Here is a 27,972-nt window from a genome sequence, read left to right on the forward strand (position 1 = left end):
TTAACAAAACCATGCTGTGTCCGAGCTATAACTGAAGTCTTGTCCAGATGATCCTGCAGTGCTTCCTTAACCAGTGCCTCCATTAATTTTCCTGGAACAGAAGTTAAACTCACAGGTCTATAATTACTTGTCAGCCTTTGATCCTCCTTTGTGAATTGGGGTCCCATTTGCACATCTCCAGTTTATGGGTACCTCCCCTTTATCCAAGGAAGCTGTCATAATTATGGCTAAGGGTTTGCTTACTTCCTTTGCTGCCTCCTTTAATATAACTGGATAGATCCCATCCACCCCAGGTGCCTTTCTTGTGTTTATCTTCAACAATTTCTCCTCCACTTTACTCTCAGTTATTACAAGATTCTCTAGCTTACTGCCAGAGTTGAATACACCTCTGGCATGCCCATCGCTGAATAACTCCTCATGTGTGAATGTCAATGCAAAATATTCATTTAGTTTGTTAGCTACCTGAGCAGAATCATCAACAGTTGAACTATCGATATCAAGTCGACCTTCAATCCCTTCCTTCTAGAATTTACATAAGAAAAGAACTCTTTACTGTTTTTCTCTGCATCCTTTGCCAAAGATTTCTCGTAATCTGCCTTCACCTGCCCCTAACCCCCTTTGTAACTTGGTTACAGATCAACTTATATCTATCATAGGCTTCTGTGTCACGTTAATTTATATGTATCCCAAGCATTTTTCTTCTCTGTCATATGTCTCATTAGTTCATCTGACATCCATTTAGGCCTAAACCTTGAACAATGTTTCTTAGTTGGTATGTAAAGCCTTGTAGCTTCCAAGATAAGTTCTTTGAATGCTTCCCAGTTTGAATTTGCTGTTGGTAACATCATCAGTTGGTCCTACTGTATAGAATTTAAATACTGTGTCAGACCCTCGTAGTTGCCTTTACGAAATCAGTAACCCTTCCCTTTACCCCTGATGGTAGTTACCTCTTTGAGTAAATCCCACTTCAGCACACTGTGACCTAGTGGTTCCTCTATCTGCAGATTCTTAATGCATGAAGAATCACTACTGATAATCAAATTAAGAGTATTACTCCCTCTAGTTGCCTCCCGAACATGCTGATGTAGAAAACAATCATCCAATAAATCCACAAAAGCCTTGCTAGTGTGTGAGTGACCAACCCACAAATTCCAGTCAATATCTGGGAAATTAAAATCCCCCGTTATAAGACTCTCTGATTTACTGGCCCACTCTATTTCCCTGTACAGTTTCTTATTATACTCATCAGAGTCATTAGGCCTATAGCACATCCTACTCTCAATTTTGAGATCAAAATTGAGACTCGACACTGCACTGTCCAGCGATGTCGACTGAACAGTAGCAAGTACAGATATTACCTCAAGAAGCAAAGAAGAACCTGTACACCCTCACCCACCTGATGTACGTGAATGACATCAAGCTGTATGCGGAAACCGAGAAGCAACTCCAGCAACTACTCCAAATCACCGAAGAATTCAGCAGTGATATTAGAATGGAATTTGGTCTAGACGAATGCAAGACCCACGGTTTGCACCAAGGGAAAATTAGTCAACCGAAACTACTAGTACTAGAGACCTCAACCCACAAGCTGTACTCGGACGGCACCATAATAGTAAAGGATAGGACAATGCCACACAATAGACCAGACATAACCCTTGTGGACAAGAAGGAAAAGGCTACCTATCTGATTGACATAGTTGTGCCCAACACTGGCAACCTGCAGAAAACCCATGGGGAAAAATCAGGAATTACACGAACCTAAGACAGGAGATCAAAGATGTGGCATATGCAACAAGTAATGACCATCCCAATCATCATGTCAACCACAAGTGTGGTGCCAAAGATCCTACATAACAGCCTAGCAGGAATAAATTTCCCAGCAAACACCTACAAGGAACTCTACAAAGTCGCAATCCTGAACACCTGTAGGATAGTCAGAGTTCCTCGACCAACAGTAACACCAGACTTAACAACAACCACGCCGTGTACTTGGTAGCAATACCTGTCACGAGGTGGAATCCCCAATCAGGGAGAAATAATATAAGTAATAATAAACTGAGCAAGAGTTTGCTCAAATCATTTATGGCCTTATACACCTCAACCAGATTTCCTCGCAGATGCCTAGTCTCCAGATTCTGCAAGAATGTAAGCCTTTCTTGGTAAGAGTACCCCTTTGTTTCCCTCACTAATCTTGTTGCCCTTCTCTGTACTCGTTCTAGCAGCTCTATATCCCTCCTAAAATGAATCTTCCAGATCATGCAGTACTGAAGGTGTTGTGTGACTGTTGCCTTATATAAAGGGAATAATCACCTCCTTATCCTTGCTAGCAAAATTCTTATATATCATTGTATTCCTGTAATCCTTCGAGGTTATCCACCCTGTTCTTCAAGCTCTCATAAAGGCCCATAACAACGCTGAGGTGGTGCCTCACATCCTCACACGCTTTACATCAAACACATGCAAGTACATGCTCCTTGGCAATATCATGTACTATTCCTTGTAGCTCCACAAACATCAAACAAACAATACATTTCATAAAGCTTTGATTCAGAGGAGAACCCCCATTTCAGTTCTCCTCTGAGCCACAACACTCCCACTACCTTGAGCCTTTTTCTTTTGGTTAAAATTCTATATAATTAAAATGATTTTGGTTAAAATTCTATATAATTAAAAATACTACACTAAACTTATATCCTAATGCAGTAATAACACTGTAAACCAGTTATGCTATGAAGTTTATATTATTGAATATATATATATATCAATATCGAGCTTACGTTATGTGTATTTCGTATATTTCTACCAAGTTAGTTATGTATGCTGTAACTCCTATCAAATTTAAGTTATATATATTATGCTATAACATTACATTTGTAAATTCTAAGTAGGTATAATTGATAATAAATTTAACTATCTGTCATCAACATATGTGATTCAAACTCTCAAGCAAACTGTTTGCAATACTGTATATACAACAAATCACTGATACCAAAACCTCTACGAATAGTAATGTCATACATTATGGACTGCGTGATAAAGTAAAGTTATTAAAACACATGTGTCAATTAAGTTATTAAAACAAGTGTGTCAATTATATTTTATGCCTCTTACGATGCTGATTACACTGCTACAAAACTATGTAGAAACCTCCAATGTCTGCTATATTTAAATCTCAATACTAGAACAATGGCAGCAAAGGTTGAATGTTCCTATCAATACCACACAATGCCAGCAGAAGTTGACTGTGGTTTTTTAAGCAATTACAGGGGCCTACTAAAGAACAAATGTACCAAATTAATCAGGAAATCACAAACAAATAGTACACTACTAATTGTAAATCAAAAGTTAAGAGAAAAACAATAATTCAAATCAATAAATAAAGTTCTACTTAACGGCTTTGACAAAATGTGTACCCCATAGCCTTGACAGCAGAGGCCTTCCTAAATCAGTAAAAGTGCTTTGCTCAGGCGACGTCTTTGTGGAGATCAGAAATGATAAACATTCAGAACAGCTCCTCTGAGCGAGATATATGGGGGTGAGTTATCACAATCATCTCCTACAAGACACTGAACTGATTCCATGGTATCATTGTGGAATGGGATCCCCTTGAAGTTTCTGAAGGGGAAATCTGTTCTGAATTAAAACCCCAAGGAGTGACTGCTGCAAAATGAATATGCATGCGTAGGGATAGGAAACTTGTTCCCACTATAAACATCATCCTGATATTTAATTCACCAATATCTCCTAATGAGATCAAAGCTGGCTATATTAACTGTCCGGTGTGTCCATGTGTTCTAAATCATTTAAAGGTGCTTTAAGCCAAAAATGTGAATATTTGCAAATGGCCTGTACGGAGCTCTTGCATGTGCTCCATGTGCTGCAAAGGACCACAAAACTACATAGTGTTCAGCTACGAAACCTACATGTATTAAGCGCCAAGCTCCGTATACTCATAAGCATGACAGAAGTGGAAGGAAGAAACAGAAATACAGAGACTTAGGGCAGAGCTAAACATGTGATATCACAAGGAAAGAAAAGTGGTGAAACCTCCCTATGCTTGGAAGGTAGCATGGAGACGTTCCATCAGAACTCAAACCAAAATGACCATCTTACTAAAAAGTCATTCACTCTACCTACTAAACTCAAAAAAAAAAAAAAAAAAAAACCTACAAGGAAGGTTCAATCAGCTGCCACTCCTATATCTGTTTCTCCTACCAGTAGCAAAATTAATTGCTGAATAAAAAGAATAAGAAAACTGATGTACCTCCTAGTTCCCAAGAAAAAAGTGGATGTTGAGGTGAAGGAGGTACCAGATGATTCACTCTTGGAACTCTTTGCAGAGGAAGAAATAGACACAGAATAGCTTCTATATTTCCCCAAAAGTGATAAATCCAGTACTGAGAAAAGTAAGCTTTCTGCACTTCAAGCTGCCTTGATGGACTCACCAACCCAAAATAATAGCCAAATTCCTACAGTGGAATTGTCGTGGATTTTGTTGAAATGTGGATGACATCAAGATCCTCCTGCAAAAGCATGAGCCAGTTTGTTTTTGCTCACAGGAGACATATTTGAAGGCAAATGAAAACCTTTCTTGATACTTCTATAATTCTATCATATGTAAGGATAGAAATGGGGATGGACTTGCCCATGGAGGAGTTGCCATCCTTGTGGGCAACCACTAATGTAAGTCATTATGAAAATGACTTACAAACAGAATCACAATACTTTTTACTAATGATTTCTTAAAAAGGAAATTACCATATACAAAACAAGAAATAGATTAGAAAATAATCTAATCTGTTACAAACACAAAACTAATCCTCCCTTAACGTAGTCAATTAGCTAGACAACCCAAATACATATTTTCCAGCACTGACCTTGCTTTAGTATATTTTTCATCTTATAATAAAATCAGTACATATTTTAACAGTATAAAGACACTTTCAAGTATAATATTTCAGGCATCAATAAGACAGTATATTTAATTCACTGTAAACAAAAATGTAATGCATGTAACGTTGGGAGCACCTCAAACATATCTAATACCAGAGCCTGTTATCACCAAGCCAATTTACATGCACAATACCATACAACTGAACTCAGCCAACACATCCAGTTCACTTGTCATTAATCGAAAATTGATTCAGCAGTAACACTAACCAAATTATCTTCCAGTTACAAATTAACCACTTATGAGGCACTTACAATAGAATGGTTCAAAGAGAACACAGTTTTTAGTTCTTAATGCCAAACTCCCGACAATGCTTTTGCCAGCATGGAATCTGAATAACTTATGATTTCCAATGTGCAAGATTGAATTGAACTACGGGAACTAGTAATGCATATTAAAACTCGCCTTCCTTTGTTAAGTTAAATTTAATTTTAGCCAATTTTTAATATCCACATTTCTTTTTAATTAATCTCATTCATTAACTCATAAGCAGTTGGGTGGTAAGTTCTGGTGTTTTAGGTTTCCAATCTTTTTATTGCTAAGAGTGGTATAATATATGTAAAAAAGGAAAGAAAAGAAAGAGCTTTGTTTGCTTAGATAATAACTTCCATTTTTGAAACAATTGTAAGATTCAGAAATTTGTTTTACTGCCTTTCTACATAAACTAGTGATTATAACCATGTGCTGTCTCATTGATATATATCTGCTGCTTCACCAGCAAACTCCACATTGTTAAGCATTTTTTTTTTAAATTAAACCACTCATGTCTGGCTGTAAAGGTAGTAGCATCACATCCTTCCCCTCCTTTCCCACATAACCACCACTATCATCTACTGCTGAACAAAAATATACTTTCACTCTTGACAAGGCAAGGTGCTTATGTGAATTACATTTGCTTTTTTACATTTTGTTTAACTTGGTCACAAATCTTGTTTGCTACTCTTGCACTCTAACATCATTTGATATTACAGTATCAAAAATATCCTTTTCTTTTTTAAAAAACAATTTGCCAATTAATTAAGATCATACCAATGGTTGATTGTGCATACACAATATCCCTTAATTTATCTAATAATTACACACACAGTGGGAAAAAAAAAAAGACTTTTATATTAAGACAGTCACAGACAGAAGAAATGTAAATAGATGCAAAGAAAACTGATGTGGGGTGATAATGTGTTGTGTCACTGAGTATAAACATTGCACGGGCTGTTCAATTGCAGTAATCTGAAACCAGAGCGGGGGAAAATGCGTATTCCATCAGACCTGGAAAAAGATCTTAACATGGGTGCATGCTTAGCAGGAGTCACGATTCGAAAAACAAATGACGTAACTGTTTTCTAAAAAGTGTCCATCTCAAAGGTTTTTAATGACTGGAAAGCAAGTGAACCTTCTACATCTCAAAGGCATAAATGTGGCAGAGAAAAAAAATACTTCAAGAGCAAAGCCATTGTACTCTAAGGACTGTATGGGGAAAAATGGGACATCCCGTGTGCAGAAAATAACATCTGGATTTGACCAAGCCGAGAACTGCCCAATTTAAACTCGTACCATATGCAAGGAATTGAAGAAATTGGGTATTGGCAGTTACCTGTCTATTCAGAAACCTATTTTTTCAGAGAAAAACAGAAAACTGCACTTGCAGTGGTGCTGAGGACGTCATGATTGGATAGTGGAACAAGGGAAGAAAGTCATGTGGTTAGAAGAATCATGATACACTTTGTTTTGCACTAATGGTAGGCAGAAAGTATGGCAAGATTCTCCTGAAGCGACGACCCCACTTGCCTTGTTAAGACAACTGAAGCATTTGGAGGTGGTATCACGGTATGGGGATTGTTTTGTTGGCACAGACTGTGTCCATTGATATTGGTGGAAGTTCGAATGTCATCCAGGGAGTACAAAAGTTTTTATCAGATCTACTGCACCCTGCAGTATTACACTTTTATCTCAAATGTGATAGCCACTTTATGGATGACAATTCAACAGTTCATTGTGCCAGAATTGTGCAAGAATGGTTCAGAGAACATGACATGGATTTCCACCATTTCCCTGTCCCCCATATTCATTCTGAAGAGAGAGCTATTTGACAGTGAAGGCCAGTTCCTTCAACTTTGTTGCATTAATGCAATATTTTTTTGAAAGAATGGTTACAATTAGACCAAATTGCACTAAACCACCTTATAGAATCCATTCTGCACTGCATGCTGCTGTTATTTGAAACAAAGGCTGCCCAATTTAAATGCATGGGATGCATATAAATTATCAGGAGACACAGTTGCCTATGGTAGATATAAGATAGTCTGTAATCAAGTCACAAAGGAGGTTAGGCAAGCAAAGCCAGGTTATGAGAAATCTTTGGCAAAGAATGCAAAGAAAAACAGTAAAGAGTTTTTACTTATGTAAACTCTAGGAGAAAGGGGATGAATCGGAATTGGTCCACTTGATATCGATGGTTCGATTGTTGATGAGCCTGCTGAGGTAGCTGAAAAACTGAATGAGTATTTTGCGTCTACATTCACATGTGAGGAGTTGTTAAGGGGGAGAATGTCGAAAGTTTATCAAACTGTAACAGGGAGCTATAGGATTTTGTAATAACTGAGAGCAAAGTGGAGGAGAAATTGTTGAAGTTAAACATAAGAAAGGCACCTGGGGTGGATAGGATCTATCCAGTTATATTAAAGGAGGCAGCAAAGGAAGTAAGCAGGCCCTGATGAGGGCATCATTGGACTCAGGGTAGGTCAGGGTAGGACTGGAGATCCGTGGGGACCTAGGGATTGTTTGGAGATGTGCAAAGGTATTCTCAGTTCACAAAGGGGAGGAACAAAATGTGACATGAGTAATTACAGACCTCTTAGTTTAACTTCTGTTCTGGGGAAAATAATGGAGTCACTGGTTAAAGAAGCACTGCAGGATCATCTAGACAAGACCACAGTTATAATTCAGACTCTGCATGGGGTTTGTTAAGGGGAAGTCAAGTCTAACCAGTTTTATTGGATACTACGATGTGATCACAAAGGAACTGGATGCAAAAAATAATTTTGATATATACATGGATTTCAGGAAAGCTTTTGATACTGTTACATGTGGAAGGCTACTTTACAAGTTGGAGCAGTATGGCATTAAGGGCAAGTTGCTGCTATGGATAAGGGGATGGTTGAGTGGGAGAAAACAGAGTGGTAATCAATGGACACTGTTCTTCCGGGACTAATGTTATTAGTGGTATCCCCCAGGGGACTGTGTTGGGCCCGTTGTTGTTTTCTGTATTTATCAATGATATTGATGAAGGTATATCAGGTTTAATGTCCAAGTTTGCAGATGATAAAAAGGTTGGCAGGGTTGTTATTGACAGTATGCTACTCCAACTGGATCTAGATAAGTTGGGCAACTGAATGCAAGGTGCTGCCTATGGGTAGCAGTAACCCTAGAGCAGTGGTTTTCAACCGGGGTGCCACAACAACATTCTAGGGGTGCCACATAATTTGGGTTTAAGTTACTTAAACTTATTATTATTATTATTTTTTAATTTATATGTTTATTTCATTATAAAAAAGTGTACAGTATCTTTTTAAATTTGTGGTGATCTATAATTGATGTTTACTTAGTACCTCTGTATAAAGATTAAAATTATATACTCTATATATATATGAAATGTAATTTTTATAATTATATTATTGTAAAATATCATATAACATATATATAAAATATTTTGTAATAATAATATAGAAGTTAATTCAAGCAGACAACATCAAGCTGGATTTAAAGAAACACAAGAGATATAAATATATATTAAAAAAAAAATATATAAATATATATATATATAATATATACATACATAAAACTTATCGTTGTCTACCCACAATCTAGCCGCCTCCATAGCCAGGTAGGAAGGAGTAGCAATGCGTAGCACATACTTCTTGATTAGACCAGGGTTCGAGCCCGTCACCACCAAATACGGAGGATGCGGAAAGGTCAGGGAATGACCACTGCATATTCCCGGAGCAATATGGCCTTAGTTGCTAATGCTCCTAAAAACCAAATAACAAACAAACAAACCCACAATCTAGACGACTTCAACTGGGGCCAACCACCCAGACTGAAGGCAAAAAACGACAAGGAGTTCTCTGTTTCTGTAATGATCAATATCTGCTAAGATATATAAAAATTCTGAGATTAAGTAAATTAAGTAATTTGAATCTAACCAATTAAAGATGGTTAAAATTTTTTTTAGAATCAAAAGAAAGGTATTATAAATGTAAGCATATATTGATCATCGTTGACCTGACAGAGAATGCAATTTAATAATTAAAATAAGAACAAATGCAAAGTATAAGGCATATCAACCGTATCCAGGACGTAATGTAACAACTAGTCGTTATGAAATAATAATCCCTGTAGTGAGTTAATATATATGTGGTGACCCCCTATGTGATGGATATGGTAAAAATAAAAATAAATAATCAATTAATTAAAGTTAACGCAAAGAGAAACGTGTGTGTGTGTACACACACACACACACACTTGGATCTAACAGGAAGAAAATTGAGTAGGGGTGCCGCAAAATAAAATAAATTACTTAGGGGTGCCATTATTAAAAAAAGGTTGGAAACCACTGCCCTAGAGTAACACACCAACTATGTGGTATTAACATTAGCAGTGGCAAATGATGCAAGGTTATACAACACTGTCCTTCCTCGTTTTGAATTTGTGCAGTCTGAGCAAGAGGAAGAATCCAATCAGCATTGAGCTTGTTCAATTATTCAAAGCCTTAAACATGGTTCTGTGAGTTTGCAATGAGACAGTAAATGGATGTTGAGGAGTTGTGGCATGTGTTCATTCTACTTAGGAAGAGAGGGAAGGAGGAATTACACAAGCCAATTCAGAAGAATGGAAGTATCTGTAGAAAAAGCATGCAGCAGAAACAGTTCCTATGAGATAGAGAGTGGAGAGACTTTGTAAGGTATGAGTCATTAATTAACCTAACTGTCCTCTTTTGAATGGAGTTTGGAAGACTGAGAGGGGTTAATATTGTTTCCACCCCAGATGTGGGAACAGTATTGCACAATAGGGAAAATTTGAGATTTGTGCAGAATGAGTATCTGTTTAGAAGAAAAGTAATGCCAAGAATGAAAGAGAAAACAATATTTGTAACGTGATTATGCCAAGAGAGATTAGAAGTTAGGTTAATCCCTAATAGAGATATGTGTTCACATATACAAATCTGAGTATCATCAAAGATAAGTGTAGAAGCAGAAGGATCCTCTTTGCAAGATTTAAGAGAGGACTGAGTTTTAGGATTGAAATTGTTACCTTTGCCCCATTGGAGAATTACGTGGAGACCAGCATTTAAGGAATTAGTAGTGGATATTCAAGGAGTTGAAGTTGTTTGTGCATGGCAAGGAGGTTTCTCAAACTGGAGGATGAAATCTAGTGTGCTATCATCAGCAAAACTATGGATTGGATTTCCTGTCAGTGGAAGAAGGTCATTAATATACAATAGGAAAAGAGAGAGAGAGAGAGAGAGAGAGAGAGAGAAACTGAATCTTGGGGAACATCAGCATTAGTGGAGAAATTAGAAGACAGAGAGGAGTTGTTAATGGATTTTTCCATTACTTTTGAAAAAGTAGAAGTGAATGCAATGGGATGATAATTGAATGGGAGGGGCTAGTGGCCTTTTTGGGAACTGGCTGGATATGAGCAAATTTCCAGGCAGAAGGAAAAACTTCAGTGTGGTAAGAAAGTGTAATAAGCAGAGATAGAAGAAGAGCCAGCTCCTGAGGTCAAGTTTTGGGAACAAGTAGAGAAATGTCATCAGCACCTGGAGCTTTTTTTCCATCAAGATTGTTCAAAATTTTTGATCCTTTTGATAGAGGACCACAGGAGGCATTAAGTGGGATGTGCTGGGAATAGTAAGAGGTGGTTTACCAATATTGTCAATACAAGAGTTGGACGAAAAGTAGGATTCTAATAAGTTGGCTTTATCTTTAGCTGTGTTGGCAATAGAACCATTGAGTTTTAATAGAGATGGGAGTACAGATGGGCAAAAGTTGTAGCAAATAGCTTTAGCAAGAGACCAGAATGCTCTTATTGTTTGGGCAAGAAGCAAGTTGTCTACCCTTAACCTGTTCAAAATCTAGTTTGGACTGATTAATAACTTAGCCCTTGAGGCTGTCATGGACATTTAGGTACAGAATTTTGCCAGAGTGCAGTCATTCTGTGACCAAATTCTCTGCTTATACCTTCATAGTGGTTGGACTGTTAGTAACCCTGGGTATAATCTCCCACCCCCAGGTACAAGTCCTGAAATATGGCACCTAGCATACTAGGGTGACCACCCAGGTGTGAACCAACGTAAGCAGCAGTTGAAGTGTGCTGTCCACACCACACAGAGGAATGTCATCCCTCTGTGTTACCAAGCAATACTAGGTAGTAGATACGAGGGGCGTTCAATAAATTATCTACCTAAGGTACTTCCCATGGTTATATTTCAATAATTCATGATTTATCAAGTTCCCATATCTCAACTTCAGTCATACTAATTTTAATCCCACTATATTTCTAGGTTGTGCTGATGTAAGATGTAACAGAAAGAAGGAAGACACTTGTATGAAATTATGGAATTTTTGAAATTGGAGTATTGTTCAGTCATCAAGTTTCTCACCAAAGAAGGAAATGGATGGCTGTGTATGGCAACAGTGCACCTTCAGAGTACCAGGTGAAATTCTGGTCAGAACAAGTCAAGTGGGGTAAAGAGTTCATCGAAGATGATCCACATCCAGGAAGGCCTGTGATAGTCGTCACCACTCCAGAAATGTGCTAAGCTGTGGAAACTTGTGCTGAAATGACAGACATATAATGGTGTCCCAAAACTCTAGGGATTGTGTGACATATCTGAGGGAATAGTTATAACCATCTTCCACAAATGTTTGGGGATGACTAAGGTCAGTGCAGGGTGGGTCCACTGATTTCTGACCCCTGTGCAGAAGCAATTCAGAGTAGAGTGTTGTGACGAGAATTTAGAGCTTTATGGAAGGAATCCACTTTCATCTCCAGAATTGTTTTGGGTGATGAAACATGAATTCATCCCTGGAATTCTGGGACCACGCAACAATCAGTGCAATGGAAGCACAAGGGTTCTCCCTGCCCGAAGAATTTTGGACACAACCTTCAGCTGGCAAGATTATGGCCACCATTTTTTGGGATGCTGAGGGAATTTTGTATATTCACTACTTGGAACACAAGCAGCAGAGACAGTCACTGGGAAGTCATATGCAACCCTACTCTACAACCTAAGGGATGTCATAAAGGAAAAATGCCATGGAAATCTTTCCAGAGGTGTGTTGCTTCTTCGGCACAACACACTAGTGCACAGGTCACATACTGTTGCTGCTGCTTTGAGAAAGTGTGACTTTATAGAACTTACCCGTCCATATTACAGTTTGGATCTGGCCTCCAGTGACTATTTCGTGTTTTGATACCTCAAAGAAAAGCTTACATTTATATTGCTTTGCTGATGATAATGTCTGAAGTCTGCTATTTCTGTGTTTTTGATGGACAGATCAAAGAATTTAATTTTGTCTGGTATTTGCTCATTGCCAACAAAATGGGAGAAGTGTATCAAAGTTCATGGGGAGTTACATTGAAAAATAAAACCAGATTTTTGCCTCCATCTCATTTTCTTCATAGGTAAATAATTTATTGAGTGCCTCGTAACTCTTATCAACTGGTGAAAAATACCAACACTTTTCTTACTGGAGACGTAAAGTGGTGAAATCGATTTTTAGTCTTCATGGCAAAAATCAGGCATGCTTATGTGGCTGATGCTGTATAAGCATGTATCTTTGCATTTTGCCAATACCAGTACTAAACTACAGCAAGCCAAGATTACAGAGAAGATTACTTCAGCAAGCTCCCCAATCCCTATGTGGATTTGGGTCTGGCTGAAGCACAGATGGTAGTCATAAATCAATATAATTCTGAGTGAATCAGATTAGTTATGATTGCCCATTTGAAATTTGTCCCCCCTTCCATAATGAGACTGATAAGTGAATACAGCAAAATTTGACAGTGAATACTGCCAAATTTTGCTGATGATTTTAAGTTTGTGAGAGTGATTAATGTCTTTAAATAGGCTATGCAGCCACAAAATTATTTAGACCAGTTACACATGTTGTCTGAAAAAGAGCAACTAAGATTAATGCTGTTAAAGATTAGGTCTTTCCCCTGGGGAACAAACTCAGGCATGACTTATAGTCTAGGGGAGAGGAGTTGAAAGTGGTTCTATACAAGAAAGACTTGAGGATCAAGATACAAACAGACATGAAGTTCTCCATGCATTGTAAATGGGTGTCCAATATGGAACATGACAGCTCATCTGTAATTATTGGACCCTTGCGGTAGGAAGAAGAAAGTCATTATTTCCCTATATAAAGTTATACTAAGATTGCACTTGGAATATTATATTTAACTTTGGAAGCCACTTAAAAATAAATAAATAAACACTTAGAACCCCCAGAGTGGATTCAAAAAGGAGTGATCAGATTAGCGAGGCACACTTAGTATTGTTCCCAGAGAAATGGCTTAGGTGTGAATTACAGTGAAGTGCTTGGGGTCTGGATCTGATTGTGAGGTGTATAAGACATTATGGGATCAATAAAATGAAATGAGAGAGGTGTAGTCTTTACTGACAGGATGAGAAAAACTAGAATTAGAAGTCATCACTAATATAAAATGTTGGCTAACAGCAGAAGGCTATCTGATATTCACCTTCAGACTGTGTTGTTCATGCATATATTTGCTTCTCAAGATGGCCAAGGTGGTGAGTTTTGTTAAGTTCAAGGAAGAGTTCAATAGGTAGTACTTATTAGCAGTGGAGAAATTGAAGTTTTTTCTTTGAAGATTCCATCCACTTCGTGGCATCATTTGGCCTTAGTAAAATTAAAAAATTTAAATTAGATTTGAAAAAAATATATCTAAAAAGTCTTATGCAAAATTTAATTTTTGTGCATTTTCCTCTTTTAATCCAGATTTAAATAATCAAACAACCTGTGATCAGAGGGAAACATGTAGTCCTGCAGCTGTAATAGGATCCCTGAGAGCGCGACATTGGGTAATATCTAATGAGGAACAGGTACGAGAGTGTCATCTTAATTGCTTATTAATATCTTATTTATATATCTTAGCATGGCCAAACTGTGGCTGACAAGCTGCTCTTATCTCTTTGACACTTGACATGTAGCTCTCAACGAGATATGGTTTGGAACAATTCATGCTTCAGAATGTTTTGTATTAATAGGAAATAAAATTTGAAATATCTTGAATGTCTGATTTCATAGCCCAGTTGTGACATCTTTTAAGAATTTTACCAAGTACTGTTTTTTATCTCTCATTTATATTGTAATATATAGTCAGTTGAATCTTCCCTTATTAGAAAAATAACAGCAATTCCTAGAGACAATTACTTTAATTTCAAAAAACTGACATGAAAGTTCACAGTTATCTTTATATCCTCTTATAATTAGCTTTGATGGCAAGTTAAGAATTGCCTATAACTTTACCTTTCTTCTTCTTTCCTCTGATGTTTATCAATGTCTGATATTCAGACATTTCCAGCCTTTATTTATTATTCTAGCAGGTTAAGTATAGTTGAAACAAAATTGATGATTGTGATATTGATACGAGTGGTTTTAAAAAAAGTATATTTTTTTGCTTATACAGATTTTATTCCATAGAAAAATAAGATATTTGGTTTCAAAATTATATATAAATAATTTCAGATGTATTTTCAAAGTTTATGTGTTTATGTTTAATTTTCAAAAATTAAACATAAACCCAAACTTTCCACACAATTAATGGATATGTGCTTATTCAGATTTTACATACACAACCTGTTTCAACAATACTTGCAGGTCAGCCTACTGGCTGACCTGCAAGTATTCAGATTAAGTATTCAGAGCAAGTATTCAGATTAAGGATCTAATATAATGCTAGAATGTCCATTGCAAAAAAAAAACCTAGAAAAATTTGAAAACATGGTGATGCTATCTATCAATAGTGTCAGGTAGGAAAAACTGTAAGTTGCGGGGGATACACAGACTAATAGATTAACAACAATGGCAAGCAGAGGTGTAAGTGATTCTTACACTTCTGCACTTGCTTACACCTCTGAAATCTCCAACACCTTGCTTTCCAGCAGCCTGGAAAGCAAGGTGTTGGAGATTTCACGACCTCCTGGGGGTCCTCATAGAACAAGGTAAAAACAGGTGAATACAGGCAAAGTAAAAACAGGTGCGTCTATACTTGCACATACTCTAATGCAGTGTTTCCCAAAAATTTTTAGTCGTGGAACACTTTTTATCTCAAAATATATTTACGGAACACAAGTTTATCGGGAGCCAAAGAAGTGTTTGTTAATATTTTATTACATATGGTGCACTGCATCAGGAGCATCTTTATTTCCAACATATGTAAAGCCGAAATTCAAATCATTGCCATCATACTTTCATTTTGGTCTTTTATTAGTTGGTTCCTGTTTTTTCACTTTAGATTTTTGGGGAACAAAAAGCTGCGATTGTTCAACCTCACTTTGAAGTGTGGCAATATTGTGTTTGTTTTTATCGACCACAGTTGCACTACTAGAAGTACTTGCTTCTCGTTTTAAAGTTCCTTATTTCAACCACAAATGCATGGTCATTTATTTTAATAATAATATTTCAAAATACTGATAATTATCAAAAAAAATTTATACAAGGAAGTGAGTTATGATATCGGTTCACTTCCCCCCCCCCTCCTTCAACCCGTGTACTCCAGGCTAAATCGCATACGAATGGCATATTAGATCACTACATTGCTACTTTTTCGTAGATGTCATTACCTCTAAGCTTACTTCTCTATGCAAAAGCCCACCAAAAAAAAGTGTTCCTCAGTCTATTTGATTATTAGTCTATATCAGTATATTATTAACCGGAAAAAAAAAAAAAAAAATTATGTTAAAAATTATAACGATACAAAAGTGGTGTACGCTACAAATATGCAAAATTTATTTATTTTATTTTGACATTAAAAACGTTTTTACTGGGGTTATTCCAATAATTTTGTAACAAAAAATAGTCATGTGAAAGGCGTTTCGAAAATTTATTCCAGTTTAATTTATCTTCTACTGGACCAAATTTAACGAAATTTTGCAAGGCGCTTCTTCTTAGCTCTATACTAGAGGAAAAACTTTCAAAACTCTGAAAATTGCTGTAGTGGTTTTTTTTTTTTTTTTTTAGGATAGTGGAAAATGTGAACATGTGATCAAGGAAATTTTCTCACATAATAAGCGGGATAATGTGAATGTATAGCATATTGTTGGAAAGCTAAGGAATTTAGAAACAGAAATATTAAGGTTTTTAAGATACAAAAAACTTTTGGAAACTGGGAAATGTGTTAATTCGAAAATGCATCTGGTTTCAACTCGCGTGGTGTTTTCAGATTGAATGTAATATTTTTCTTTACAATTAAACTCTGAGGCTGGAAAAGAGTTCTGCACATTTATGAAAACATTCTTCAACTTGGACATATTATCGTATCTTTCGATAAATACTACATGTAATGGAACAACTATAGATGGTGTATTTAGTCATTAACTAAAATCTCTTCAATGTAAAAATTATATATTCTACTTTAGTCATCACAGACCAATACTTTCAGTAACCGATATGTAATTATTATATTAATAAAACATGTTATATCCATGAATTTTTATTAATATCTGAAAATTAAAACGTTTTTAAAGCCTGCCGATGATTCTTAAATGTAAAACATGTTAAATATGATAGCAGCAGTACACATTATGTACCTGGTGCAGAAATTTTTTTTCTATTATTAATTACGATTTTTCACGGAACACTTGTTCACATCTCACGGAACACTAGTGTTCCGTGGAACACAGTTTGGGAAACTATGCCCTAATGCTAGGAGCATAGTAAATAAATTTGACGAATTTAAAGTGCTGGTGAAATCATCAAATGCAAATATTGTGGTGATATCAGAGGGGGTGTCACTCAGATATAAGGGATGTGGAATTTGAATATGGGGATTACAACATATACAGAAAGGAAGTAGGTAGTGTATAGTGTTTGCTGTCTTGCGGCATCAGCGACCCCCCCCCCCCCAAAACTGTTGCAGTATACAAATTCTGTCAAGGCCAGAGATGATGTAAGTTATAGTGTAGTATGCTAAGTAACAGACAGGGCTACAGGGCTCAATAAGTTCTACATTGTATGACAATTATTAATAAAATGAGAGAAATTTACCTCTATGTTGGAGTTCCATTATCTCAAATCCAGATGCATTGGATCATTAATTTTTCTTTGGGTATATCATTGATAAGACCCCATGTGCTGCTCTGGTACTTGTCTGCACTGCTCTGAAAACTTCATATCTGATGACACAATTACCCCCAGATCTTTTTCATTCTCTACTACCTCACAGTTGGTACGTTACTCTGTAGTTACCGCTACCCATAGGCGGTACTTTGCATTTGTCAATGTTAAACTTCAGCTGCCACCTCTCAGCCCATCTTCTCAACTTTTCTAGATCCTATTGCAGCCGCATATGATCGTTACTGTCATTAACAACCTTGTTAATAACCCTGTTAATATTTGTTAACAGTATTGTTAATGACAGTAACAATTGTATTATCCGAAAACTTGGATATTAAGCCTGTTATACTTTCATCAATATCATTGAGAAATATAGAAAAACAGTGGTCCCAACACCGAACCACTGGGGGACTCCATTAATAACATTAGTCCATGACAAGCAGTGTCCATTTGATTACCACTCTCTGTGTTTTCAACCATCCTTTTTTCCATAGCAGCAACTTTCCCTTAATGCCATCTGCTCCAATTTGTACAACAGCCTTCTGTGTAAAACAGTATCAAAAGCTTTCCTGAAACGAAAAAAACTTGCCATGCACTACTCGCGTGTCCAATACGATGCTTTCCTTTATTTTTTATGATGTCACATATGGTTTGGTTACTAACATTATAATGGTTCATTAGAGATTTAATGGATGCACCATTTTCAAACTTTTAAATAATTAAAATTTTTTGTTTAATTGAAAACACAACTCTTGCATTTGCCCATCATTTTCACGATTTCTAAACAAAAAAAAAAAAAAAAAAATCTGATATCCATGACATGCATAACAAAACAAAATTTGTCCTTTTGTGGTGCGACGGAACACAACAATCGACGCAATGCACTAAAAGAAACTAAACATTTGGTTTTTTTTTTTTTTTATGTTGAGTGGCAGTTGCAAGATAATAGGTACACTAATCTCCCAATGGCATCTTATAACGCCGCTTCTTGTTGCTTATTTACAACTTGCAAAACATCTATTTATACCTATTCTAGTTATCACTTGAATTTTTTTGATTTCTGGTTATTTTTATTTATTTTTTTTTTTAATTTGGAATCTTGAAGTGACCCGGTTAAACCGATCCCGGTAAATCAATAGTCTGCTGTATATGATATCAAAATTATTTTTTGCATCTAGTTCCTTTGTGACCACATTGTAGTATCCATTTAAATTGGTCAGGAAAGATTTCTCCTTAAACTCATGCTGTGTCTGAACTATAGCTGCAGTCTTGTCTAGATGATTCTGCATTGCTTTTTTAACTAATGACTCCATTACTTTCCCCAGAACAGAAGTTAAACTAACAGGTCTGTAATTACTCGTGTCACCTTTCGATTCCCCTTTGTGAATTGGTTACATTTACATATCTCCATTCCATGGGAGACCTCCCCTGAGTCTAATGATGCCCTCATATTCATGGCTAAGGGCCTGCCTACTTCCTTTTGCTGCCTCCTTTAATATAACTGGATAGATCCTATCCACCCCAGGTGCCTTATGTTTAACTTCAACAATTTCTCCTCCACTTTGCTCTCAGTTATTACAGACTATCTTATACCATCTACACTCACACATGGAATTCTTTAGGGAAGTGAAAGACAGAAGCTTATTAAACTCTAACAGGGGGAGCTTAATGATTTTGTAATAACTGAGAGCAAAGTGGAGGAGAAATTGTTGAAGTTAAACAAAGGAAAGGCACCTGGTGTGAATGGAATCTATCCAGTTATATTAAAGGAGGCAGCAAAGGAAGTAAGCAAATCCTTAATCATAATTATAACAGCATATTTGGACTCAGGAGAAGTCCCCATGGACTGGAGATGTGCAAATATATCCCCAATTCACAAAGGGGGATCAAAAGTGATATGAGTAATTACATACCTGTTAGTTTGACTTCTGTTCTGGAGAAAATAATGGAATTACTGGTCAAAGAAGCATTGTAGTTTCATCTAGACAAGACTGCAGTAATAATTCAGACAATTTGTTAAGGAAAAGTCTTGTCTGACAAATTTGATTGGCTACTATGATGTGGAACTGGATGCAAAAAGTAATTTTAATATAATATACTTGGATTTCAGGAAAGCTTTTAATACTGTTGTGCATGGAAGAATGCTGTACAAATTGGAGCAGTATGGCATTAAGGGCAAGTTGCTACAATGGATAAAAGGGTGGTTGAGTGGGAGATGACAGAGAGTGATAACCAATGGACGCTGCTCTTCATGGACTAATGTTATTAGTGGAATCCCCCAGGATTCGTTGTTGGGCCTGCTGTTGTTTTGTATATTTATCAGTGATACTGATAAAAGTATATTAGGCTTAGTGTCTAAGTATGCAGATGATACAATGGTTTTCAGGGTTGTTAATGACAGTGTGCTACTGTAACAGGATCTAGAAAGGTTGGGCAGATTGGCTGAGAAGTGGCAACTGAAGTTTAACAACAATAACAGCAAAGTACTGCATATGGGTAAAAGTAATCCCAGAGAAACGTGCCAACTATGTGGTACTACATTTAGGGTGGTATGAAATGAAAAAGACTTTGGGAATAATTGTGCAGTCAGATATGAAGTCTTCTGAGCAGTGCAGACAGACTGCCAGAGCAGGTCATGGGGTTTTGTCAATGATATACAGGAATTTTGCTAGTAGGGAAAAGGAGGTAATTATCCCTTTCTATAAGGCAATGGTCAGGCCATGCCTTGAGTACTGTGTACAGTCTAGAAACCTCATTTTAAGAAGGATGTAGAGTTGCTTGAATGTGTACAGAGAAGGGCATCAAGATTGGTGAGGGGAACCTGAGGGTCCTCTTGCCAAGAAAGGCTTAAGTTCTGCAAATTCCAGTGCCTGGAGACTAGGTACCTGTGAGGTAATCTGATTGAGTGGGCTTGAATGGGTTGAGCACACTGAATTCTGATGGGATTATTCCACTTGCTCAGATTATGAACCTGAGGTGGCATAAATTCAAATTGAGGAAAGACAGTTGTAGAATAGATGTGCAGAAATTTGCCTTGGGCTAGCTGGTAGTTGATTGCTAGAACAAACTTCCATCTGTCATTGTGGAAGTTTGATAGCTTAAATAAATTCAAGGAGGAACTGGACAAAATTTTAGATGGAATGGATGTGTGAAATTATTTTATTTTTATTTTTTGGCTGATGCTACATAAGCTCATACGCTATCTTTCTTGCATCACATGCCTCTACTACTACCATAGGCATCTCATGCATTTAAATTGGGCTGCCTTTGTTTTAAATGACAGCTGCGTGTAGTGCAGCATGGATTCTATAAGGTGGTTTAGTGCATTTTGGTCTAATTGTAACAATTCTTTCAGAAAAATATTGCATAGCTGCAACAAAGTTGAAGAAAGAGGACTTCATTATCGAATAGCTCTCTTCAGAATGAATGTGGGGGACAGGGAAATGGTGGAAATCCATGTCATGTTCTCTGAACCATTCTGGCACAATGAGCTGTTGCATTAAGTGCAGATAAACAGATTTGACATAAAATTTAGCTATGTATATACATACTTTTATAAATTAATATATACTTCGATACATTTAATCTCAATGGAATAAAATATGAATAATAGTAATAAATAATAAAAAAAAAATTCTTTATACCATCTAGATTTAGTGGGATGATTTGTTCATTTTTCATTAAAAAAAGTACTTCAAGAAAACAAGTGCCACTTTCCCAAAAAAAAATCAGGTGTGCCCCCGGGGAGAGATTCCCCACATTTTGTGAACCTCTGGTATGGGTCAACAAGGTGCTAAACTAATATGAGGAATATTGAACCACTCACCTAAAAATACTGTCCTGAATTCCTGTAGTGACTTGGGCAGAAGATTATGCTGATGAACACATCCTTCGAGATCAACCCACAACTGCTCGATGGGATTAAGATGATCAGGACAGACACTTGAAGTCTTCCTCAATCTGCTCTTTCACACAGCTGGCATGGTGAATGGTTGCACTGTAATCTTTAAAGTATCCTGCCCATAGGGATAAATGTGCAACATTGCTGGGTTTATGTAATCTGCAGTGACATTCAAATATGTATTTCCTGGCCAGTGGGATCAGGAGTATGCCATAAAAACAAGCCCCACACTAATTCACCTCCTCCTGTTGCCCATACTGTCACTAAACAACAGGATGGTTCCAGTGCTTTGTCTAGTTTCTTCCATGTGTGCAGTCATGTTACCAATGCAGCTGTATTTAATATTAGTATAGGCATAAGATGCAAGTAAGCTAGGCTGTTGCTGCAGCAGCCAACAAAGTCCACATATCTATGCATTTTATCATACTGTTTCCACCATCAGTAAGTAGTGATCCAATTACCCTTTAAACCTTGCAGACTACTAGCCTCAACAACCCAGGAAGGCAGTTTATTCCAGTTTGTATTTATGGCCCCCGGTTTTTAGGTGTATTTACATAGATATATGCATAATTTCATATTGTCTTCATCATGTCTGTCTCTCTGCCTGCATGTAATAACACTACTCCCAGTAGGCATCTCCGTAGCCAGGTGGGAAGGAGCAGCAGTGCGTAGCACACATTTCTTGATTAGACCGGGGTTCAAGGGAATGACCACCGCATATTCCTAGAGCAATATGGCCTTAGTTGCTAATGCTCCTAAAAACCAGATAACAAACAAACAAACAAACTACAGTAATACCCCGACTTACGCGAACTCGGAGTTACGCGGTTCTTGATTTTTTCGTTTGGCAACGCTGCCGCCCACTATCTTCAAGGTCGTTTTTCATATGTTATCGATATACGGTGCGACGGCGGAGAATGAGAGCGAAAGATGAACAAAATTCAACTTTGCTGCTTTTATGTTTTTTATATCAGTGAAGGGGAAACACATTTCACCATAATAACGTAAAAACCAACACAATTCCAGCTATCGGTATAATCGCAAATGCAATTAGATCGAGTTTACTACCAGTTTATAACAGATTTCACTAGCAGAAACGCAACTGGATTTTTATTGTTTTATGGTATTAACCCCTAGAAATGTGAGGTGTTAATAGCGTATCTCTGCCTTTATGGTGTTGTTTATTCAGTTGCTACATGCGGGCAGCTTTGTTTATGCGTATCCAGCGTGCCTCCTCGTTTTGTAATTGTGCTTTATTCCCTAAAAATGAGTAAAATACTTAATTAAAAGGTGTGAAAAGGAAACGTCCTGGTGAAGACTGCAGATTCAGAGAGAAAAAGAAAAGCAATTATCGATAAACAGAGGCGGACTGGGTCAAAAATTCTTACCCGGGAAAATTTATAGTGGCCTCATACTATGGTTTATGGCCAAAATCACACCGGCCTCTGGCCCACCGGGGTTTCCCCAGTAAGGCTTATGGCCAGTCCGCCTCTGTCGATAGAGAAAAAAATATGAAATTGTGAAACGCTTTGAGCGAAATGAAAGACCATGTGATATTGCACGTGCTACAGGACTAAATGAAGCAACGGCGAAAAGCACATGACAATTGCAAACTTGACAGGTTGAAAATTGAAAAGGGCTCAATTGTAAAGGGCTTAAAATTTTTAGAAAACAGACTCCAACGAAGAACGCGTTATAGCTACAAAGCAAGGAATAAAAAAATTATTAGCTTGCTACGAAGAAATTATGCGTGAAAAAAAGAACGCGCTGTGTCGTCAGACGAATTTGTTAGATTTTATGAAGCCATCGACATCGAAATAACTTTTTAACGTAATTCATTTGTTTTTTTAATACATATTTTGTATTAATATGTATAAAGAACTGCAATTTTATTAATATTTTTCTTCTAAACTAGTGTTTTTGTTAGTCCTTGGTCCCAATTAAGCAAAATTTATATGTATTTATATGCAAAGTTGTACCCCGACTTACGCGAATTCGACTTACGCAATTTTCGTCGGACCCACCTATCGCATAACTTCGGGGTATTACTGTACTCCCAATGTATGGATTTTCATGAAATTTTATATTAGAGTCTTTTAGAAATTCATGCAAATCACATAGGCTATCAATATATTGTAGCCGAAACACTGGACGGACAAATTCTCGTGAAATTTTATATTTAGTTCTTTTGGAAAGATTTATCAAGTCAACCCACATTTAATTAAAATCAAACTAAGAGAAATACATTAATTATTATTATTTTTATATATATATATATATATATATAATTTTTTTTATACATGTTACGCAGGCTTTTGATATACTGTATATTTTAGCTGAAGCAATGGTTATTATTATTGTTGCCATGCATTGATTGGAGGAATGAGTGGGCAATGTGCTGCATGTGCAGAAATAAAATTTTTTTGGTTTTCAGTTCATGAACATAAAATTTGCTCTTTGGTTTTATTTTGTTACTATTTGCTTATTATATTAATCATTTGTCATCCCAGCAGAAATATGAAGTACATGTTATATTTCAGTTTTTATTAAAATCTGGGAAGAAATAAAGTGCATTATGAAATTGTATCAGCATACTACTTGTGACGTACAGTTGCTATTTGTTAGATCACGGAGTGTGTTTAACAAATTGCAACACAAATGTTATTACAAAGTACAGTAAACCCTCGCTATTCGCGGGGGTTACGTTCCTGAGAAATGTCGCGAATACCGAAAACGCGAATACTGAGTTATGGCTCCCATAGTAATAAAGGGGTTCCGTTCCAAAGTATGAAATATATAAGAAAAAGTAGTCTAAAATTTTGTCTATGTATGTATTATATGTACCTTCATAATATGACTATGTACATAGACAGTACATAGTGAAATGCAAGCATATGGCATCGAAATGAAAATAAGAAAATTTAATATTAAATGTAATATTTATTAGAAATTTCAAACAAATCTTGCAAATCAGCGCCTTTGCTAGCAAAAAAAAAACATCCCGCAAGTGCTATCACCAGTTTCGCTAAAGTTGTTGATAAAGAAGTTTTGATTTTTCACGAATCATGAGTGAACTTAACGGAATTTTATTTTGAATTCGGTCTTCTATCCACAGATTTAAAGCTTTTCCATTTTTTTTAATTTAACATCACGAGTTACAGAGCAAATTTTTGAAGCAATTAGCGCGGTTTCAAGGACACTACGGCAGATTTTTTCTTCCGATTTCTTGATTGATCGTACTGTTGACTCATTGATTTTATAATGGTTTTGCCACTGAGGAGACACTTTCACCATTAGAAATTTCGTCTAATAACTCAATTTTATTCGCTAGTGTCATCACCTTCTTTGATATTTTCACATTTCTCTTTTTATTCGTAACCATATTTTTGTAGGGGTTAGAAAGAACTTGACCACAATAAAGTCACTTTCTTCCGTTAACGCACTCGAAAAAGTCTGTTTTACACTGCAAAACGGTAGAGTTATCATTTTTGTAAGCATATCAATTTATAAATTGATAAATTTATTCAATTTATAAACATATAAATTAAAATCAAACGACGAAACCTTCCATGACTAACACATACTGAACAAGGATTAGCGAGAAACATCCACGCTCGAGATTTTTTCATCCCTCTCCCCCCACCCACTGAGCGCTGTTTTGACCGAGAAAGATAATTTTAGCCACGCCCATGTTTTTATGGCGGAAAATATTCACGGCGTTTTAAAATTCACATTTTTTTAGGTTTCATTTTATATTAAATCGGCAATCGCGAATACGCGAAACTGCGAATACAGATACCGCGAATAGCGGGGGTTTACTGTATTACAAAATGTTGAGTGAATATTAGGTTTGAAGTATGTTTGCAGTGAAGGGAAAACGGTTACTTTTATATATTATTAGTTAATGAATTAGTAATTAACTGGTAACAAAACAATTAGTTATTAACTTTTATACATGTAGGATTTAGGGCTAAAAAGCCTCAGACTGCCAGAAGAGTTTATTGTTGTATAAGTTAGTGGGCGCCTCCGTAGCCAGGTGGGAAGGAGCAGCAGTGCGTAGCACACGCTTCTTGATTAGACCGGGGTTCGAGCCCGTCACCACCAAATACGGAGGATGCGGAAAGGTCAGGGAATGACCACCGCATATCCCGGAGCAATATGGCCTTAGTTGCTAATGCTCCTAAAAACCAAATAACCAATAAGTTAGTGCAATGGCATCATTTCCATACACAATAAACCAACCCAAGTTGTGCAGTGGCATCATTATATGGCATTTCGTATTGTGAATTTCTTCACAAAGAGTTCTCCATCTCATTATACCTCAAATAAGTAACGTTTTCCCAGTAAAGAAGAATACTTTTACTTATTCTCGGTGAGTACCACCCAGACGGCTGTTTTAGGGCTATTTGGCCCCTCATCGGTGAGTGGATTTCTATATACAGTTAAACCCCCGCTATTCGTGGTCGCTGATTTAATATAATATGAAACCTAAAAAAATGTGAATTTTAAAGCGCTGTGAACATTTTCTGCCATAAAAAAACACGGGCGTGGCTATAATTATCTTTCCCGGTCAAAACAGCGCTCAGTGGGTGGGGGGGAGAGGGGTGACAAAATCGCGAGCATCGATGTTTCTCGCTAATCCTTGTTCGGTATGTGTTATGCGCTTGTCATGGAAAGTTTCGTTGTTTGCTTTTAATTTATATGCTTATAAATTGAATAAATTTATCAATTTATAAATTGATATGCTTACAAAAGTGATAAATCTACCGTTTTTCAGTGTAAAACAGACTTTCGAGTGTGTTAATGGAACAAAGTGACTTTATTGTGGACGAGTTCTTTCTAACCTGTACAAAAATATGGCTACGAATAACAAGGGAAATGTGAAAATATCAAAGAAGGTGATGACATTAGCAAATAAAATTGAGTTATTAGATAAAATTTCTAATGGTGAAAGTGTCTCCTCAGTGGCAAAACATTATAAAATGAATGAGTCAACCGTACGATCAATCAAAAAATCGGAAGAAAAAATCCGCCATAGTGTCTGTGAAAATGCGCTAATTGCTTCAAAAATTTGCTCTAACTCATGATGTTAAATTAGAAAAAATGGAAAAAGCTTTAAATCTTTAAAGCTTTAAAGAAGACCGAACTCAAAATAAAATTCCACTAAGTTTACTCATCATTCGTGAAAAGGCAAAACTCCTTTATCAACAATTCATAGCACTGCCGGGATAAGTTTTTTAGCTAGCAAAGGCGCTGGTTTGAAATTTCTAATAAATATTACATTTAATATTAAATTGTTTCTTATTTTCATTTCGATGCCTTATGCTTGCGTTTCACTATGTACTGTCTATGTACATAGTCATGTTATGAAGGTACAGTCAGTCCTCGTATAACACGTGTTTACACTACACGAATTTGATCATACACGATTTATAAATAGGGGAACGATATCTTATATAACACGAACCAAATTCGCTTATGCACGATTCACCTTTGTGTTTACAAGAAATGGCAGTCGAACGCAGAATCACCCCAACCGAACGCAACACGATAGGAATGAAGAGAAGATTCTGAAAATGTATTTGTTTTTTATATCAGTGAAGGGGAAACACATTTCACCATAATAACGTAAAAACCAACACAATTCCAGCTATCGGTATAATCGCAAATGCAATTAGATCGAGTTACTACCAGTTTATAACAGATTCCGCTAACAGAAACGCAACTGGAAATTGTTTTTATTGTTTTATGGTAGTAACCCCTAGAAATGCGCTTTAGTAAAATGTGAGGTGTTAATAGTGTATCTCTGCCTTTACGGTGTTGTTTATTCAGTTGCTACATGCGCGTGCAGCTTTGTTTATGTGTATCAAGCGTGCCTCCTCATTTTGTAATTGTGCTTTATTCCCTAAAAATGAGTAAAATACTTAATTAAAAGGTGTGAAAAGGAAGCGTCCTGGTGAAGACTCTGCAGATTCAGAGAGAAAAAGAAAAGCAATATCGATAAACAGAGGCGGACTGGGTCAAAAATTCTTACCCGGGAAAATTTATAGTGGCTTCATACTATGGTTTATGGCCAAAATCACACCGGCCTCTGGCCCACCAGGGTTTCCCTGGTAAGGCTTATGGCCAGTCCGCCTCTGTCGATAGAGAAAAAAATATGAAATTGTGAAACGCTTTGAGCGAAATGAAAGACCGTGTGATATTGCACGTGCTACAGGCCTAAATGAGGCAACGCCGAGAATTACAAAGAATGCAGAGAAAATAAAAACAACTTTCATAGCAGGAACAACTCAAAGTATAATTAAAATCCATTAGATTAAGACACAAAGAATTCGAAGAGATGGAATGGCTGTCGTCTGTTTGGATAGAAAATCAAACAAAAAACAAGTTTGCTTACGATAGAAGCAAAAGCATTAGCAATATTTTATTATGTAATAGTCGTAATAAAATACTTACGTATTTTATTACGATTATTTATTGTATTTGGTAATGTTTTGGTTACAAATGTGTGTTCAATCTTGGGTGGTCGGCACTTAACCCTATTTTTCCCATAGGGCCTGTTGTTTATATTGCACGATTTTGCATTGCACGAGGGTTTCTAGGAACACAACTATCGTGCAATACGAGGACTGACTGTACATATAATACATACATAGACAAAATTTTAGACTAGTTTTTCTTATATATTTCATACTTTGGAACGGAACCCCTTTATTATTATGGGAGCCATAACTCAGTATTCGCATTTTCGATATTCG

The 27,972-nt window shown here is 36.6% G+C and overlaps 1 protein-coding gene across 1 annotated transcript in view; it reads left to right on the forward strand.

The window, feature by feature from the left end:
* Positions 1–27,972, forward strand: part of Usp30 (ubiquitin specific protease 30) — a 268,673-nt gene that overhangs the window by 99,047 nt on the left and 141,654 nt on the right. The window contains exon 3 of the mRNA XM_090381070.1: positions 13,975–14,078. Within this exon, the coding sequence (XP_090237196.1) occupies positions 13,975–14,078 (104 nt within the window). The remainder of the gene's footprint in view (positions 1–13,974; positions 14,079–27,972) is intronic.

Source organism: Mastigoproctus giganteus, chromosome 9 (genome assembly GCF_048544385.1).
Source record: "Mastigoproctus giganteus isolate SK-2022 chromosome 9, ASM4854438v1, whole genome shotgun sequence".
In the NCBI taxonomy this organism is placed as follows: Eukaryota; Metazoa; Arthropoda; class Arachnida; order Uropygi; family Thelyphonidae; genus Mastigoproctus; species Mastigoproctus giganteus.